The following is a 19,455-nucleotide window of genomic DNA, read 5'->3' on the forward strand; positions in this document are numbered from 1 at the left end:
TTCTCATTCCATTCACCTGAAGGAAAATATCACAGCGTTTCCTAGGCAACAGATGTCACGTGGTTTGCTATTGTGATTTCCGATGACGAAAATGTCCGTATTTTCTATGGTTTGATCACTCCTTTTCAAATCACATTCTCATTTTAGATGTTTTTGTTTGTTTGTTTGTTTGTTTTCTCTCCATTTTTACACGAGTATCTATTGCAGGATTATAGAGTATTTGTTTTGCATCCATTATCTTGTTTTGATTCTTCAGACCAAATTAAACAAATCACTGTTTGCATGTTTTGTGCGTATAAAAATATATGTAACGTTTGCGTTTGCACGTACGTCTGTTCGCGGCGAGTGGGACCTGCAATAACTGAGATTGTGCTACGACACTTTTTTAAGTAAATTCATTTTAAACAGTGTAAATTTAACAAGATAATGTTCGTTTTATCATAGATAATGCGTCAAATATGTAGAAAATTAACATGAAATGTATTTTAGTGAATTATTGAGTATGCATAATATGTTTCATTGGTTGCTTGGGCCTCCCAAAATGGGTTGTTTTTTTTTGTTAAACTTTTACCACTGAAAAGACAAGAAGACATGAGTCAGAGACAGTGTTTTTCATGTACAGTAAGATTAAAATATCTTTACTGATCATTAAAATTATATATCATCAGGAGTTCACTCTGTTTTTATTCAAATATGCGGGAGCATTGTAGCTAGATATGTTTTTATTCAAATATCCGGGAGCATTGTTGTTGTGGTTATTACTTTTGTTGTTTTTTGTTGCCGTTGTTGTTGTTTCAGTTAGAGATGAACTTTAATTCACAATATAATAAATAAAGGTGATCCAGCTTGAAGCGTGGGGCACATGTGACATTACAAGTTTTTCTCCTCACTGTAAAAAAAATGGTCTGGCTATATTGCGTCATCACGAAGAACCACTTCCTGACTTCATTCATCAAGATCTGGAAGGCTTCGCTAAGTTACAGCAAATGAAAGAATTTTCTATGGCTTGATTATTACGTTCCGAACACCCAGTGCGGAATTTGTGAACGTGCAAAGACAAAGTGTCTCTCATATTTAAAATTATCGAAATATCAAAGGACAAACATGAAACCGCGCCTGTTTCTCAAGCTATATTCCATGCCATTGTTAAAAGTTTGATCATTGATATGCATAACTCATTTTTTAAAGAGAATAATTACATTTCCATGGTCGGAAGTAAAGTTGCACTCACGGATGACGAAATAAAAAAGACGATATAGACCCCTGGTCAGTAACATCCTGCGCCTATAGTCCTGTTATAAACAAAAGTCAGTAAATATACTTGCTTCATAAAAAGAAATCTCACGTTTTTTTTTTTTTTTTTTGTTGTTTTTTTTTTTTTAATTTTAACTGGTCGAATTCTGCGTTCTTTCCTCGCTTGAGTCTCGCATTGCTCGCTGGACAAATTTCGTTTTTTGTCGACACTGAGTTCTATTCGGGATTGAAGACTATTATTATATATATATAATTATAACATAGGCGTAACCAGAAGTTCTCGGAAGGGGGTGCTAGTACGAGTCGTGAAACGACGAGTGTGGGTAGGTGTGGGTAGGGGGTTCCCCCCTCCGGCAGGTGGGGGTATGGGGGACTGCCACAGAAAATTTTTTAAATCAAGAAGTCATTTCGTGCGATTTTGCGTGTATTTGCAAGCTTACTGATGGGTAGATATATGTGACTCATTCTATCGCTTTTTTCTGTGAATAGTACATAACGTCTTTGTAAGTTCAGTTAATTTATTTGTAATCAGTAAGTTAAGATGATAATAATAATACAAAAGTAATATCAAGTAGACACAAAAATTAAAAAAAATATTTGACAGATGCGACGTGCATAGAAAATAGGTCATTATTGTTTATGAAACAAAGTTTACTTTGTACCATTTATGAGAAAAATAATGTAAACTGAAACTACCATGTTTATATATTTCATTCCACTATTGTGAAAAGGTATATAGCTATACATAATCATTTTCGCATAAAAGTAATGCTCTGATCTTTCTAAAAATCATATTCCATGATACAAAGAATAATTACATGTATATATGTACACAGCTGAGAATATTTGGCAAGTAATGCCTAGTTCACATTTTGCCTGCGATGCTTCTGCGGAGCCCGTAGACTGCCCGTATCCTCCTTTCCGTGCAGGAGGCGGCAGTGCGATTTTCGTACGGATTCACGGGCTCCGCAGACTCTACGATTTTGTTTAATGAAAAGTTATACAAATTAGAAAAATCGAAAGTCCGTAGCTCGTAGACGTGTCGCAGATGGCATTGCACAATCCCCGCACGGGCATTTTTAGGAGGCCTTGCGCTGATCGTGCAGCCAACGCACGATTTATTCGTGGACACGGTGCCAAAAAGAAATCGTACGGAGATTGTAGACTCGTGGGACCTTCGCACAGCTGCCGCAAGGTTGCCGCTTGCTGCCCGTGCGGTACCCGTGAAATCGCACGGATATTAAGCAATCATCGTGCCGCAAACGATGGTTATATATATTGGCCATCTCCAACATGTTTTCATTATTTGTCTCTTCAGAGAAATGATAGTACCACTAAGACTCAGAGCGGCATACCTGCGGTTGCAGTTGAGATAGGTCAGGAGAAGAGAGCAGGCACTGATTACAAGCCTGATCGTCCTTGGTGAGCAGCAGGCCCGACAGAGGCACAGGAAGAGGATGGTGTGCGTGAAGCCCTTGCAACTGAGACGGGTCACCCTGGGACACTACGAAAAGCTGCCGGGGCCCAATCCATTGATCTTTTGAGATATAGACGGTCATCAACAGTCTTTATACAAAAGTTACAGCGTCAATAATAGTAGATTCTAAACATAATGTAAGTTGGCGAGCGTAGCGAGCCGACCCCCCCCCCCCCCCCCCCCCCCCCCCCCCCCCCCCCCCCCCCCACACACACACACACAAGCACAAAGAATGGACATTCACTGGTATTTTGGTGTAATGAAAAATACAAGCTTTGCTGAAAACGGCCCCCTCCTGCTTACGCCCTTGTAGTTTTTCTGAATTTCGATATGTCGACATCCCAGAAAAATATATAATAAGGCCGTTACTGTTACTTGTATGGCCTGTAAATTTTCCGAAACTGCATTCAAAGGGTCATACAAGTACCAAAGGGCCATATGTTACCAAAAACGATATTTCATCATTTCATTAGGTCAGAGGCCACCAATTCAAAAAAGTACAGGGAACTTACTGGGAATGAGGTAAGTGTATACCTGGGAATAAGGTAACGTCTGTGCGTTCTGATTGGTCAGTCATGTAAACAAACCCAGGAAGTGATTATTTTTTCAAAATTGATATTTTTTCACTGCATTTACAGTATTTTATTATACATTTTGACAAAATTTGCTACATTTTATGTGTATTGAAAAAAACTTTTACCAAACGAATTTCTCCCGCCATGCCAACGATGTAAACAGGGGGTCATCTCATTCACACGAAAATTACTTAAATAAAGTATCACTATTCATATGTTTTTCGTCCAATATTTTGGTAGAACTAAGATAGTTCTTGAAAAATATGCAGTTAGATATACATGTTTCGATGTATGGAAGGCCGTACACGCCATAATGTTATAATGTAAGTCTATGGGGAAACAATTGGTGGTCTCTACCCATTAATAGTCGCATTCAATATTGGTGGTGGAAGGGAGATAACTGTTTAATTTAGCTCACGTCGGTGAATCACGCGCATGCGTTGTTAGGATTAGCGGCCATTTTGGAAAAACGAAGAACTTACGACAGTAACAGATGAATATATCGTAGTTTTCTCAGTTATTCAAGACTTATCCTGTAGAAATCACGTATGTAAAATGGAGAACTGATAGTATGTTACATAATTAGCGTCATTTTATCAGTCATATGCATACTTAAAGTGGTAAATCAGTTAAATTTTTGGTAGCGTGGTCAGCGGCTGCAGGCTTCCCAAACTGGCCAAAGGATAATTTGTAGTCTAGCCCGCCTAATTAATAAAATTAGCTTATGAAGACTTTCGTACAAAGTTAGATAGATAAGTCTGTAAATAGCGATTTCAACAAATGTTATATTTGAAGACATAAGTCTGGTGCAGATGATAATTCAGATCGTGCCTGCTGCGGGTTGGCGCCACAGCCCGGGACGACCCCCACCCCACTTATAAATTTATGATAGAAGTAGTATGATGAAAAAATGAGGAAAGATTGCTATAGAACCTGTTCTTCATATCGGGACTTTCTTGTTTATACAGACATTCTGTAAATATGGAGTCGGGGGACAGTTCATACTGGTTGTATGGATAGACCTACCTCGACACTAACACAGATTTTTGGCAATATTTTACTCTTCAGTGTCAATATTTCATAGTTCTGCTCAACAAAACAAACTTCAGAGCGTCACTTTTCTGGTAACCTCCCTAAAATTATACTTAGGAAAAGGCGATGACAATTCGAATCGATGACAGGGGTGTAGCGTGATCCATTTAGATGTTACTCAAGGGGAGAGTGTGGGAGGAACAATCCCCTCCTCCAGCGGGGTCCGGGGAGTCTCCCCGTTGAAATCTTAGAGCAGATTTTTGGTGACTTTTCTAACCAAAACTATGCTCCTTTAGTTTAGAACAAAATATTCATGAACGGCTCGGAATGTAAAGAAAGTTCTATATAAGTTGATAAACGTTACAAATCGGGGTCGGGGAGAGGAGTGGGGCTGACCGTGATTTTGGAAGGACTTAAACTAGGCAGGGCGAAATTTATTATTCACAAATTAACAACACTAGTTATTTTTCCAAACTTATTTGTTGTATACAAAATTTGCATTAACTATACATTTTATATGGAAAGACAAATGCGTTAATTGTCATAAAAACAACATTAGAGTAATAATATCAATGACAACCCTTTCCGCGAGATTGCACGCGTAATCTGACGTCTTGACCAAAAACATGAACAGAATGGTCACGTTCCAAAAATTATTTCAAAATTGGACGCCAAACTTTGAAAAAGAACATTTAATTATAGCTTTAACTGATTTTTCTGGTGTCAAAAATTACAGAACACGACTGTATGAATTTTCACTGGAGTTAAAATATTTCAAACAAAACCAGGAACTGTATTTTTTATCGGAAGGCGAATTATAGTTTAACGTGGGCGGGCCTTTTTGACTGTCTGTTCTGTTATAGGATGACGGAAAGATCAATATCTTGACATTTATTTTGATTTTCTGATACTCCTAGAAAGCAAATCAGGTATTTTTGTAGCAAGCTATCGTAAAATGTAAATATAAGAATTGAATGCTATTTTTTTGTGCGTTCATATGGGTATGAACCACACTGGAAGGCCAAGAATCGCTTGCGCGATTCATGAATTTGCAGGAAGTCCCAGTGTGCTTTATACCCGTATAAACGCACATAAAATAGCATTCAATTCTTAAATAAAGTACACATGTGTTCATACGTGTTACAACAGAATATATGCAAATTACCTTGCAGTAAATACTCTAATATGCCTATGAACTGATCAGACTGCTGATGACAAACTTTGACTTATGCACAATTTCAAAACAGACAAAATGATGAAGCTATTTCAACAGATTCTTATTTCATTCTTCAACTAAATTTACGCTAAATTCTCTTTTAAATATTGCAGTTATAGGAAAATGTTGTAAGCATTATATTGATTTCTAGACCAAGTTATTGTTTGCCATCTGTTGCATGTTTTTGATATCACAATTGTCTTCCTTTCAAAATTTACAATTTCCGTGAAATGTATCACTACATTATTGGAAACCATCAAGTAAATAAAGATTCAGAGACAAAAGCCTTGTGACAGGTGTTTAGGCTGAAATATAAAATCTATATCACGAAACAATAATACAGGAATTGTCCAGACGATATTAGTAATAAAATATTTGCTGGTTCTGAGTATTTATTACACAGATAGATAGATAGATAGTTTATTCAAACAAAAGGCAATATGCACATATGTATATCCTAGGTTTCTCAATTACTTTCTGATACTTATAACGTGTAAATGTTTAGTTCTGCTCAACTTGGGGCTAGAGGGCTTGCACTTCCACTACCGTCAGTCAAACCGAACCTGCAACATTTTCGTTTATGTCGTGTTGGGCGACCTACTATACTTATTTCGTGCGTTAAATAATTTTGATTGATGTATTTTTTCTGCAATAAATTTTGGGAGATGAGTGTAAGGGCATAAGAAGAAGGCGGCTCGGGAATTGAAATTTGGTTTCTTTATATTACCCCCTCCCTCGACGGAGTGATGTAGGGTTGAGTAGGTGCTTTGCAGTATAATGACCCGGAAATATATAGTCATAACGGTATGTTTTCCAAGTAGAAATTAATGAATTGATAGTTTATATGACTGAAATTGAGTGTTTTACTATGGCAATGAGGATAACAAAGTCTAAATGTTAATTTATGAATCTGTTCTTTTTGCTCTCGTTGATTGTCTTTGATTATGGGATAGATAATTTATTTTTGTTTAGGAAATAATGCTTGGGAATTGATAGTTGTTACAGACACGGTTGCTTTTCCTTCCAAATTTTACTAGTGATGGACAATTGCCATTAGGAAGATTGTTCTTATGGTCAATACCAGCTACAGTATATATGCATCTGAAATCATATATATATTTAGAATTTTCAATGTATTTAGATTTAAATATGTATTTACAATAACAAGTGCAAGTGGAGCAAGAAGAATAAACAACAAAATTTATAAATTTTGATCGGAATTTTGATAAAAGAGCAACAGCAATCTGCCGACACAAAAATTATTAGTCAATGACCAAGACAACAACATACTCATATGCTATGACATTGTTCCTACACCCATACCCACTCCTGATCAGTTTTATATTGCTTCTACGGAGTTTTTAGCCTTTTTAGCTCGACTATTCGAAGAATAGTCTAGCTATTCTACTCACCCAGGCGTCGGCGTCGGCGTCACACCTTGGTTAAGTTTTTGCATGCAAGTACATACAGCTATCATTTAAAGGCATATAGCTTTGAAACTTATTTATTCTTTTTCTAGGTCAATTACCAACCTCACTGGGTCAAGTTCCATAACTCTAACATGTATTTTGAGCAAATTATGCCCCCTTTTGGACTTAGAAAATTCTGGTTAAAGTTTTGCGTGCAAGTTACTATCTCCGAAACTAATGCAGATATGGAATTGAAATTTAACATCTTTCTTCGGGGTTATTAAACTGGTTGATAGCATCAAGTCCCATAACTCTGATATGCATTTTGGTCAAATTATGTCCCGTTTCGAACTTAAAACTCTTTCGATATTTAACATTTTGGATAATAATTTCCTGCTTCTGTGACAATATTTCGAATAGTCGAGCTTGGCTGTCTTACGGACAGCTCTTGTTTAAATGTTACTCAGTCGAGTAACTGAGTATGCCACGCTACGCGCATGGATGAACACTTGTACACCGTGTACTCTTCCTCGGACAAAAAAGTATCAACCTCCGGCAGATCCCTAGGGTTAGGGTTAGTTTACCTTCTTCTGACACCATTTGATCTATGACGGGACTGAATAATTCACGTGATGTATTAAGGCAGTTTGGCCAGAAAGGTGGATACATCGGTAATCGGACCAAAGCTTTGACACAAAGCTATATATATCCCACTTCTAATTGTCCCATAAAAGGGGTACCTTAAATTAATCTTGTTTTGGATTATTAGAGTAGATAAAAACGGCACCTGATTTTTTGTTTGTTTATATTTTTTTAAATGGTAAACATTAAAAATTATAAATGGTAATCTTAAATAAGTTGTTCACAGTGGTTTCATGCATAGAATAACCTGTTAATTCGATGTTTATACTCCTAAGGTCAGTGTAGCTAAATGGCAAACTTACAGGTAACTATTTTAGATTGGAAAACAAAAGGAAATCACTCCTCAAAATTTAATAGGTATGGCTTTAAGCTTACCTGGGCTTTTTCTTACCACTCTATGTCAGACATCTGCTTGCCGCATTGTGTGGACTCGTGCAACCACAAGACAGAAGTTTGCACATGCAGACTGGAAGTGGAATCCCTAATTCATTTTGACAGCGATTTTTGTAAATTCCTAGTCATTTTAAATACATTAAGTACTTGAATTTGAATGTTTCTGACTGTTGGTGAACTTGATTTTAAAGGATAAACTTTAAAGTGTATAATCGTTTTTTTATTACAAAACATCCTTGACAAGGTTATCTATGCGCCAAGGTAACCTCGCCAACCAGTAAATTTAAAAGATATTTAAGTCCATAAACTTACAAAATATGCATAGTGACAAGAGTGGGGGCACCAGTGACATCTAGTCTGTTTTTGACATCGGAAAATATTGAAGGAAATGTCTAGGGTTATATGGATCCATACCTATAGAATCTGATTCTTTTCAAAGGTGTGAAAAGCACCATTTTTTTTTTTTTTTAATTAACAAACACATTTATATCAGTCAAATGACAGCAGGTTTTTTAAAGTCATTTTTTTTTTTGTTATTTATGTAGGTTAACATGTCGAGGAGAGGTGACCTGGACTGTAAGATATACGTTGGAGACCTAGCGCGGGATACAAATGAGAAAGACGTAGAAAGAGCATTCAGCTACTATGGAAGGTTAAGAAGTGTTTGGGTGGCCAGAAATCCAGCAGGGTTTGCTTTTGTTGAGTTTGAAGATCCACGAGATGCTGAGGATGCTGTCAGGGGTCTAGATGGAACGTAAGTATGAGTTTTCATAGTTTAAAACTAGAGATAGTCGGTTAAGAGCTGATACGTTTAACCCTTAGCCTGCTGGCGGCAAGTGATTCTGCCTTTGCGACCAGTGCAGACCAAGAGCAGCCTGCACATCCGTGCAGTCTGATCATGGTCTGCACTGTTCGCTATTAAGTCTGTAAATTTTCAGTGAACACCCAGTGGTACTGTCCAAATAGAATGATGGACCAGTCCATTTTAGAAATTTTGCAGGGTAAAGGTTAAACAGAAACATAGAGCCAGTTGGGTTCTGTATACAGGACATACTTGTTTGAGTTAGTTGTCCATTTGGCAGTTTTACCTGAAGGTTTGAGCAGCAGCCATGCTTTTGGGTGGAAGTACAGTTTGCTTGTGACAACGATTTGAGAAGTTGCTAGAGGTACGGCATTTTAATGTGTGTGTTCAAACAGTTGCTGAAACATTGTACCGGTAATATTTGTTTGCACAATTTCAGCTGATTACTCACTGCTAGTTTGATCTAGTCGTACTGTTGAAAAGACATTGTCTCAACTACTATTTCTTGTTTGATTTGTAGGAATCTCCAGGGGTCTCGCATTAGAGTGGAGCATTCCACAGGAAAAGTACGGCCAAAACCTTGGCTGCGTGGTGGCCGCGGGGGTAGAGGAGGAGGCCGACGACCATTCCATCCAGACGATAGATGTTACGAGTGCGGCGAGTCTGGGCATTATGCCTATGATTGTCCAAGACACAGAAGTCGAGGCAGCAGGAGACACTCAAGGTAGATATTCTCTTCGTAGTGCTGATGTCTTCATATACAAAAGGGGCTCAAATTGCTTTTGATTTCTCACATGTTCATTAACTGTCTGGTTTACATCTGTTTTTACAGCTTCTTTGTTTTGTAACAGTCATTTATCTCTGTGAACAAGTTGATTGAAAAAAGACAAAAAATTACGAGAAGAAAAATTAAGCTGCTATTTAATGCAGTGAAATTTCAAAATCCTTCGATGTTAATGCAGGGCTTTTTCTAAGGTTTTTGAGAAAAAGGCCCCAGGTTAATTTTTTACGAGATAAATTATGAAAATTTGGAAAACGTATCGACAAATCAAGCGAGTTTTTAACATTTAAGTATATTAGTTTAAAACTTTAGTTTCAAGTTTTACTGGCAGACATTCAAATGAATTACAAATTTAAAGTATCCCCTAGTGAAATTTTGAGAATTTATTTTTTTCAGGATTTTTTTCCCAAGTTGATACTATATTGCAAAAATAAAATACAGTAACTCTTCATTTATCATGTTTAAACTTTTGTTAACACACAGTTTGTTTTCACCACAATTACAACTGAATTTTCCAAAAAGTAGAGTGCATGTGTGTTAGAGTGGAAAAAACTGGGTTGCGAAAATATGTGACATTTGATTTTAATGGTGTAAGAACTATTTGTCAACACGTTTAGGGTACTTTATTCAATAAATTATAATGTATTTATGCATTTTGAGGGGTTTTAACTTAACAGAATCATGCATTTATTTTTGCCGAGGTAGCAGACGGTCATGTTACTAAAAATAGAATAATAAGTTGGTTTTTCAAACATTTTGTGTTATTTCCTTAGCGAACAAAACTTACTATGCAAGAATTATCTTTGAATAATCTAAAAAACTGATTTCAGTTGGGAATTTTTTCTTTGGATTGGGAATTTTTTGCTAACAGTAGGTTTTAGTTATCCCAGTACTTTTGGTTTGATTTGACCGACTGGTATAATTGTGTACTGTTTCCGTTGTAGTAGTTTCAATAAATCAGAGGGTTAAAAAAGTAGTCCATATAGTGGTGAAAACTTAGTCTTGTTACTGCAGATGTTGGTATTTCTCAAGTCTCTGATATTTACTGTTGAACTGATGTTGGGAGTATGCAAGTTCTGTAGTGGCTGACTGGTCTTAGCAATTCATATAAAGCGAAATTCATAGTAACTTGTGTGAATGCCCAGTTTTGCACAACTTTGGTCAGTAACGTGAAAACAAAAGAAAAATACCAACATTTGCAGTGAAAATGGTTACGTAAAAAGTCTTAACTGGAAAAAATTAAGCCATTGAAATGAAAAATGTTGCTGTTCTGAAAATTAGTAATGTATGAAAGAAAGAAATTGACAAGGCAAGGCATGTTGTTACGTAAAATTTAGATAACATGAAATAAACATGTAGTTAAAAAGCAAAGTATATTAATTTCAGATTAATTGTTAAAACTTTATCCTTCCCCATTTGCAGATTTCTGTCTCAAATGTCAACAAAATTGATCTGCATCAAAAGAGAGCTTGAAATGTTTCCACACTCTTTGATAAGCGTCCCTGTGACTTGATCTTCACGATAGATCATCCATCACTCGAGTCCGCACAAAGATCACATCGCTCTTTGAGTATTGATCGGCCAACATTGAATCATCTCAAATAGTACTGCATTAGACTAAGAACACCAACCATCTTACATAGCCTGTAAACATCGTCCTTCGAACATCTCGAGCCGACACCTGTCAACTTTGAGATCAGCATTGGCTTGTGTGTATGATCTCAACTCAGGAGTAGAATTTATATATCAACATGCAGCATTTAATCAGCAATTTGCGAATTGAATCTTTGAAATGTTTATCTCCTTCGTAAAAAAAATTAGAATCAGAATGGGTGAACCCGTTGTCACCTACATTGCATCTGAGTCACCGATCAGTAAGAGAAGCCTCTGTGAAATTCAGCTCAACTCTTCTTTGATTTGAGACACTCTGTTCAACATTAACATGCTTGATCAACAAATGTTCAACTTCACAGCTTTGTTTGAAAGCGTAAGTCATTATCAGGTCTATGGTGGTGTCAGAATTGGTAAAAGGTCTAAAATTTATAGAGTATTTTCTCTAGATATACACAGAACGTCCTTACAGTGTTCTTGCAGGGCAGCAGTATGTTTTGAATAGAAAATGTTTTGGGTTTTGCATTCTTTTTAAGTACTTTAGTGTTTTTTTCTATCTGCAAAATTCAACATTTTGTTAATTCCATTTGAGAATGAAACAATAAAACTTGAGTTAGAAGACCAGTCTCTGAATGAAATATTGCCATTGGTCAATTTCAAATTTGAAATCGGAATCGACCAATCATATGCTGGAGTCAGAGACTGGCCTCTAAGCTTCATTACACAACTTAGTTTGTTTCGTATTTGGGATATTGAAAAGCAGTGGCTTGTGGACAGTAATGCATTTCTCGCTATCGGGTGATTATATGTTTTGTGTGAACGTGCCATTATGATTATACCTTTTATGTTAACATACCTTTATACGTTTTATGTTAACATTATGTTAACATTGTTGCCAGTGAGAACACTGTAATGTTTTTCCAGTAAACAGAAGTTGAACATTGATTTTTCAGTTTCAGGCTTTGTAAGTATTGACGTGGGTTTAGTTTTAAATTTAATACCTATTGTTGCAGATTTTGAATAAACATTACAAAATTAAGAGAGAGAAAAACCTGTATACGAATTTGTTGCAGTTAGAAGTTGAAAAATTCATGAATGATAGAACATTATTAATAAGGAAGAAGGAATGTTAGTTAAATGTTACATTTTCTATGGGAATTAATTTTACTTCAGTGAAAAGACGACCTATTAAAATCATCAAATTATAAATATCTTAGGGGTAAATTATAAAATAAGGTTCCTTGTTCATCATTTTGTATGATTTGTGTTTCAGGTCTCGCAGCAGGTCAAGGTCCCGTGGGAGGAGAAGTTACACTCGCAGCAGAAGCAGGAGCCGTGACAACAGACGAGGAGGGTGAGTAGAAGCATTGGAGTCATAAGTCCATAATTGCTGTCTGTGTGGCAGATAAACTTACTGTGCCACAGATAAACGCTGTACATGCAGATATCATCAACTATGGACTGAATGAAATTTGTTAACTTCCTGTAATCTGTAACTGACTCAGTCATCGGTAAGAAAGCATAAAACAGTTATAAAAAACTTGGAATGGGTATGTTACTGTACTGTATACTTGTATTAAGCTGTAAAGGCAGTATATTGCAGGATTGAAAATCAGTTTTAAGTAAATGAATTGAGTATAGCATTTCTTTTCACTATTTATTGAAAATAAGTAGTTATTTTTTTAAACACTACTTTAATTAAAGTTATCTTTTAGTTTTTACAATTTTTCTCGAGGAGTTACGAGAAACTGTAATTTTCTTTTCAGCCGTGACCGTAGTCGCGACAGATACGGGGGGTAGGTATCATGTTAATGGTTTGAAACACAACATTTACAAGGAAGGTTTTCCAGTTTCCTTCTCTGAACAAAGTTTATATGAACTGCAACTGAAAATTGGACATACTGATTTTTGAAAATAGGATTTGATAAAGCTCTTAATAAATATAAGTAGAATTATATCATTAAGAAAAAAATGTTAAGGAAAAATCATTTAATTTAGAAAACAGCCGGTACTGAGTTGGAATGCACTTGTTATGTTACCCTGTTACTGGTGTTAGGTTACCCTGTTAATGTTTCATAGTTTTATTTATTTACTGCAAAATCATTTTCTAGGCATTTCTTCTAGCACAGCAGAACACTAGGGTTAACTGTTGTCATCGCCATCTCAGTATTTTCTTCAAATCACATTTATTCTGAAGATTTTGTATCAGTTGATAGAACTTCACAGCAATGTCCCTGGGATTTTCCTCTACTGAAGTTGTTAGTTATGCTAAGTTGCATGTATGAACTAAAAATGTAAGAAAAGTCTTTGAAACAGCGATCTACAAAATAGTTTGATATTAAAATTATTTCAAATTAACAAAAATTGTGCAAATTATTTATAGTCATTAAAAACATGGCTGTCAAGAGGTAAAAGATAACGTAAGAAAAATCTTTGTTAAAAAAACACAGCGGCTGCTTATAGCTGTTTGCGCTATAAGAAGACATTGCGGTCCCTTTGTAAGCAAAGATTTTTGATGTAACCAATGAAAAAAAAATCTTACAAGAACTTCTTGACACATGGACAAAAAAAAAAATGATTTCACTGCATTTTGCACTGCGTAATGTTAGATAACGCCCGTGCAAGACGGTGATTACTACCAAAAATGATTTTGCAGTTTAGATGTTAACAAATATTTAACTTTGTAGATGCAGACCAAGTTGTATATGGTAGGACAGGCAAATAGAAAAAAAGAAATGCCTTTTATATTTGTTTGTTATATTGTATGATGTTTTCTTTGCAGACGAGACAGTCGTAGCAGGGATAGATATGTCAGGTGTGTTTACGATACAAGTTGTTTTGCACATGATTTTTGTGGGATATATAGAAGGCACCATCACATGTTTTCTCTAGAATTCTTATTTTAGCTTCCTACTCTTTCTCGTACTGTGCTTTTAATATTTGCTTAAATAAATTCAGGGCTGCCTTTGAGGGAGATTTTCTGTATGTTGAATTTAAACAAAATTTAATTAGTTTGATACGAAGTTACACACAAGTTCATTGTCTGTGTAACAATGTTCATTACCTCAAAAAAGACGTTTTTGAATAGTTAGATTTTTGGTCTTCTTGCTGTACATTAGTGGTCTTTCAGCAGAAGTAAACTGTAGTTAACATTACCAGAAATGTTTGGTGAGAAGTGTTCAAGCTGTGTATAATTGCCCGCTTAGCTCATTAGAGGGAGAGCAGATCTACTGATCACAGGGTTGTTTGTGCAACTTGCACAAGGAAAATGTTTTCTGTGACAGTGGACATTGTGTCTGTAACCATTTATCTAACTCCTCTAATACATTTTGGGAAGTTGGCATTTACTTGCAGAGAACAGGTGATACTGGTACAAAATCCAGGAAAACTAGATGGATGCCATTATATAACTAAAATACTGTTGGAAAATGGCATGAAATTGAAACGAACAAAAACAATAACTGATAATCAGTGAAAGTAGAAATTGATTACCTCACAAATAGTCTCATACGTGTAAGAAGTTACTTGATAGGACTGCCACCAAAACTTGCTTTTAGCTTTCTGGTCTTTCATGCTCTTATTCTGCTCATGAAAATAACTCTGTTTGACAAGCTTCAACCCTAAGTTCGAAGTTTTTTGTAAAACCTTTTTTTAGATTACATTAAAAAAAATTTTGTATTTGATCTGTTTCAGTCGTTCCCCATCCAGGTCGAGATCACGGAGCGGCGGAAGAAACGACAATTAGAACTACATCCATCACCTCTCCAGCTGATCCACCCCATTACTTTACATCACACGTCATCTGTTAATACCATCATCTCATAACTGACACTGTATTGGAGGGAAATATTATTTGTAGACGTTTTTTTATGAAAGAAAGAACAAGACAAGAGTTTACTGTTATCTGAGTAATTTTTGCGTGGTTTTTGCAGATTCCTCATACTGCGGGGAAAAAGGCGTTAATACTGAAGTTGCTAAGTTTAGCCAACATGAAAATTTCTGGATATACAGTAATAAGTAGTTATGTGGAAGATGGATACGATTTTGTTAATACTCACAAAAGACTGATGAGGGACATGCATTCATTTTTATCATGTGTTTAAAAGTTCTAACAAAAAGTGTCATTTTTTATATAAGTTGAGAACATGAAAAGAATTAATGTTGTCTGTCACTGATTGGAAGAAATTTTTTGTGATTGTACCAGTAGTGATGACTAAGGCAAACAATATTTCTGTAAACTTTTGATAATTTCAAATAGTTGAAATCAGTTTTTCTTATGAGGAGATACCATCTGTGATGCTCTGTGTAAACGCATACATAATTTTGGTTCTCATGTTCTTAGTTGAACTAATACTGGGTTGAAAATTAAAAGTTTTAATAGCATGCTTTTTTCTTAAACTTCACACTTGCCTAAAATGAAAATATGAAATGTGCACACCCACTTGCAAATAGACCATTCACAATGTTTGTACCATACAAACTGTACTGGTCAGAAATTCTGATTTTAAAGAACTCGTCTTGTTTATTTGTATGACTATAACTGGGTTTTTATAAATTCAGTGGTTTAATCTGAACTGCTTAATGCTACCATACACCAGCTAGGTTTTAGTTTCTACTACAGGAATAAAGCACAATACAAATTAAAAGTTCATGTTTCAGATATTCTATTTTGGCATGTTTAATGCGTTGTACTTTAAATTTTGTACAAATTGAGGAAACATTGATAAATAAAAGTGGAAATTTTGTCACCTGTTGTTGGTTTCTGAGAAAATAGATAGAAGAACCCTATCTCTGTTCAGGCTTCTATTTTACTTTCACTGCAATAGATAAATGTTTTTTTATGAAATCTAGATGCTTTAAACTGTTGCAAAGAAAATCACTCCTGACTAGGTTTCGGGTCTTTTGTGGCCGAGTGCTTTAGGTCTTCCAGGTAATATCAGTTGCATTCCAATCTTTCTTGGGGCATAGAATTCTACATTTAAGTCTTTCAGCAGGCTTATGGAAGGTCATAGGTTCTACCCTGTTGCCTGCCTGTGCCTAGAGGGTACATGGGGCTTTCCTGCACCATCAAAAGCTGATGCAAATTGTGTTGGAGTGACATTAAACCAGCAAAAAAAATTGCTAAAGGTTTAATGAAAAAATCTTCAGCTCTAATATAAATAGATCTACTTTAAAAAGGATCTTTGAAACTGAATAGATGTCTGAAAAGCAACTGGGTTCAGTAGGTGTCCATGCCACAGATTTCATAAGTGTTGTGGTGATGCTGGTAGCTTTGAAAATCTTCATTATGTGTATTGTGTTCGGCTCATGGTGAGCTTTTGTGACCGCTTAATGTGCGTCGTGTGTCCGTCAACATTTTCTAAAACAAATCTTGAAAACCACTGGGCAGAATTAAACCAAACTTCACAGGAATGATCCTTGGGTGGCCTTTCAAAATTGTTCAAAGAACTGAATTCCATGCAGAACTCTGGTTGCCATGGCAACCAAAAGGAAAAACTTTAAAAATCTTCTTGTCCAAAACCACAGGGCATAGGGCTTTGATATCTGGTGTGTAGCATTATCTAGTGGTCCTCTACCAAAATTCTTCTAATTATCCCCCGAGGGTCAAATAAGGCCCCGCCCCGGGGTTCAATTGTTTATATAGACTTATATAGGGAAAACTGAAAATCTTCTTGTTCAAAACCAAAGGGCCTAGGGCTTTGATATCTGTTGTGTAGCATCATCTAGTGGTCCTCTACCAAAATTGTTCAAATTATCCCCCTAGGGTCAAATATGGTCCCGTCCCAGGTGTCACATGGTTTATATAGACTTACAAAGGAAAACTTTGAAAATCTTCTTGTACAAAACCACACAGTCTAGGGCTTTGATATTTGGTATATAGAGGTCCTCTACCAAGATTGTTCAAATTATTCCCCTAGGGTCAAATATGGCCCTGCCCTAGGGGTCCCAAGTTTTACATAGACTTACATAGGAAAAAAAGTTTAAAGATCTTCTCTGAAACCACAACACTTAGACCTTTGATATTTGGTTTGTAGCATTGTCTTATGGTCCTAGACCAAAATTGTTCAAATTGTACCCCTGGGGTGAAAAGAGGCCCTGCCCTGGGGGTCCAAAGTTTTATATAGACTTATATAGGAAAAAACTTTAAAAATCTTCTTGTCTGAAACCATATGACCTAGGCTTTTGATATTTGGTATGATGCATTGTCTAGTAGTCTTGTACCAAAATTTTCAAATTATGCCCCTGGGGTTAAAAGAGGCCCAGCCCTGGGGTCACTTAGCTATGATGCGAGTTAAATAGGAAAAAATACTAAAAAAATCATCTGATCCTATTTCCAAGACTGTTTAATTATAATTACCTGATGACCCAAAGTAATATAATGTCACTCGACTGTGACCTTGACCTACTTTCCTGTTTTTTAAGATACAGCCTTGAAATTTTGATGACATACACAGTTTTGCACACCAATCGTAAAACTGAATTTCATTGACCATGAATATGACCTACTGAATTTCTTAATATTTTATCATCAGGTTGACATTTGAAACATGTAGCTCTTATTACTCAGGTGAGTGATCCATCATGACCCTCTTGTTGCCTTTGCTGTCGATCCATCTGCATTAAGCTTGTCTGGCTTTCACAGGTCAAACTGTTGGCCAGATTTCAGTATCGAGCCTAGTTGTGCATATAGCTGGCATGTTATGCTTTGCTGCAAAAGATGGCCGCCCAGCGCTAAAAATAGAAAAAGCTTGTCCGGCTTTCACAGGTCAAAATCTTGGCTGGATTTCGAGGAAACATTACAGGAGTGTTCAGTACCAAGCCTAGTTTTGCATGTCGCTTGCACGTTCTGCTTGGCAGTACAAAATGGCCACCAGAGCTAAAAACAAAAATCTTGTCCGGCTTTCACAGGTCAAACTGTTGGACAGATTTCGACGAAACTTTACAGGAATGATCAGTACCAAGCCTTGTTTTGCATATCGCCAACGCATTCCGCTTTGCTGCACAAAATGGCCGTAAGAGCTAAATGTATACATGGGGGGAGAGACATGTTTTTGTGACTAAAACACCTAGATGCTTATGAGACCAATATATCTTATTTTACCAAAGGAAATGACGAAAAGAAAACCTATATTAAATAAAACCTGTCTACAAAGACCACCTTTGGGAGAGCCAAAACGTGGTCTTTATTGGGAAGTGGTCTTTATTCACGGGTTAAAATACACTGTAAATGTTAAAATGGGAAACAAAGCATGTGGTCTTAAGTGTCAGGCGGTCTCTGTTCATAGGTGGTCTTTTAACGCAGGTTTGACTTATATGCTTAACAGATTTTGATCATTTCAAAAGTACCACTTCTTCACTACGTTGAAAATCGTTTTAATCCCCTGCCACGAGTGGTGAGGGGGTTATAGGAATGGTCTCCGTCAGTAACAATTGCAATGAATTGTGTACACTCAGTACAGCTTGAACCCCTTAAAGGATTTTCATGAAACTGGTCAAATGATCACCTCATCAAGATGATGTGCAGAACTCACGTATCAACCATGTCGACTCGAGGTCAAGGTCACAACTTGAGTCAAAGGTTTGAGCCTTCCATTTTGTGTCTGCCCTGTATCTCTTAAACCCTTGAAGGATTTTCATGAAACTGGTCAAACAATCGCCTCATCAGACTGTGCAGAACTCGTGAGTCAGCCATGTCTGGTTAAAGGTTTGAACCTTCCATTTTGTGTCCGCTCTTTATCTCCTAAACCTATTGAAGGATTTTAATATGACTTGGCTGTAATATTCCAGTTATCAAGACATGTGCAGTACACAAAATTCACCCATGCCAGGTCAAGGTCACAATTCAAATGTTTTAGCCTTCAGTTTCCTGCCCCCTCCTTTTCTACTTAACCACTTTTTGAAAGAGTTTCTTGAAACTTTTAAGTGTTTACCTTATTGAGATGGTTTGCAAAACCAATGAGTCAGCCATGCAGACTCAAGGTACAGGTCACAAATATACTTTACAACATCAAGTAATTTTCTATGACGGGCATATATTTTAACAGTATGCTACCCTTGTTTACAATATCGATACAGTATTTCCTATACGTGTTAGTGAAACTAGAATCATCTCAGAAAATGCTAGCACTCTTTTAAAATAATTTCACAGACTCGTCTCGTTTTCACGACTTTGAATTTGGAAACTGTCCTTTTAAAGTTGGTTACGTTCACTTTCATAGCAGTTACTCTATAGAGTATTCCGAATTGCTAAAATTTGACAATC

The 19,455-nt window shown here is 36.3% G+C and overlaps 1 protein-coding gene across 6 annotated transcripts; it reads left to right on the plus strand.

Annotated features, from left to right (window-relative positions):
- The first annotated feature begins 3,714 nt into the window (after positions 1-3,714).
- On the plus strand, positions 3,715-15,936 carry LOC123537550 (serine/arginine-rich splicing factor 7-like). 6 transcript variants are annotated; one of them, XM_045321359.2, is made up of 7 exons: positions 3,715-3,852; positions 8,544-8,752; positions 9,321-9,524; positions 12,466-12,546; positions 12,959-12,988; positions 13,975-14,007; positions 14,886-15,936. In XM_045321359.2, exons 2-7 carry the CDS (start codon positions 8,550-8,552, stop codon positions 14,935-14,937), a joined length of 603 nt encoding a protein of 200 aa, XP_045177294.1. In that variant the 5' UTR covers positions 3,715-3,852; positions 8,544-8,549; the 3' UTR covers positions 14,938-15,936. The 6 variants fall into 6 exon arrangements, 4 of the variants coding, with proteins under 4 accessions (XP_045177294.1, XP_045177296.1, XP_045177295.1 ...); XR_006683555.2 differs by lacking the exons at positions 12,959-12,988; positions 13,975-14,007 and adding an exon at positions 11,004-11,568 and having other exon boundaries at positions 14,886-14,944; XR_006683554.2 differs by lacking the exons at positions 13,975-14,007; positions 14,886-15,936 and adding an exon at positions 11,004-11,568 and having other exon boundaries at positions 12,959-12,994.
- Positions 15,937-19,455: the final 3,519 nt, after the last annotated feature.

The sequence above is a fragment of the Mercenaria mercenaria genome, chromosome 17 (assembly GCF_021730395.1).
Source record: "Mercenaria mercenaria strain notata chromosome 17, MADL_Memer_1, whole genome shotgun sequence".
Classification (NCBI taxonomy): domain Eukaryota; kingdom Metazoa; phylum Mollusca; class Bivalvia; order Venerida; family Veneridae; genus Mercenaria; species Mercenaria mercenaria.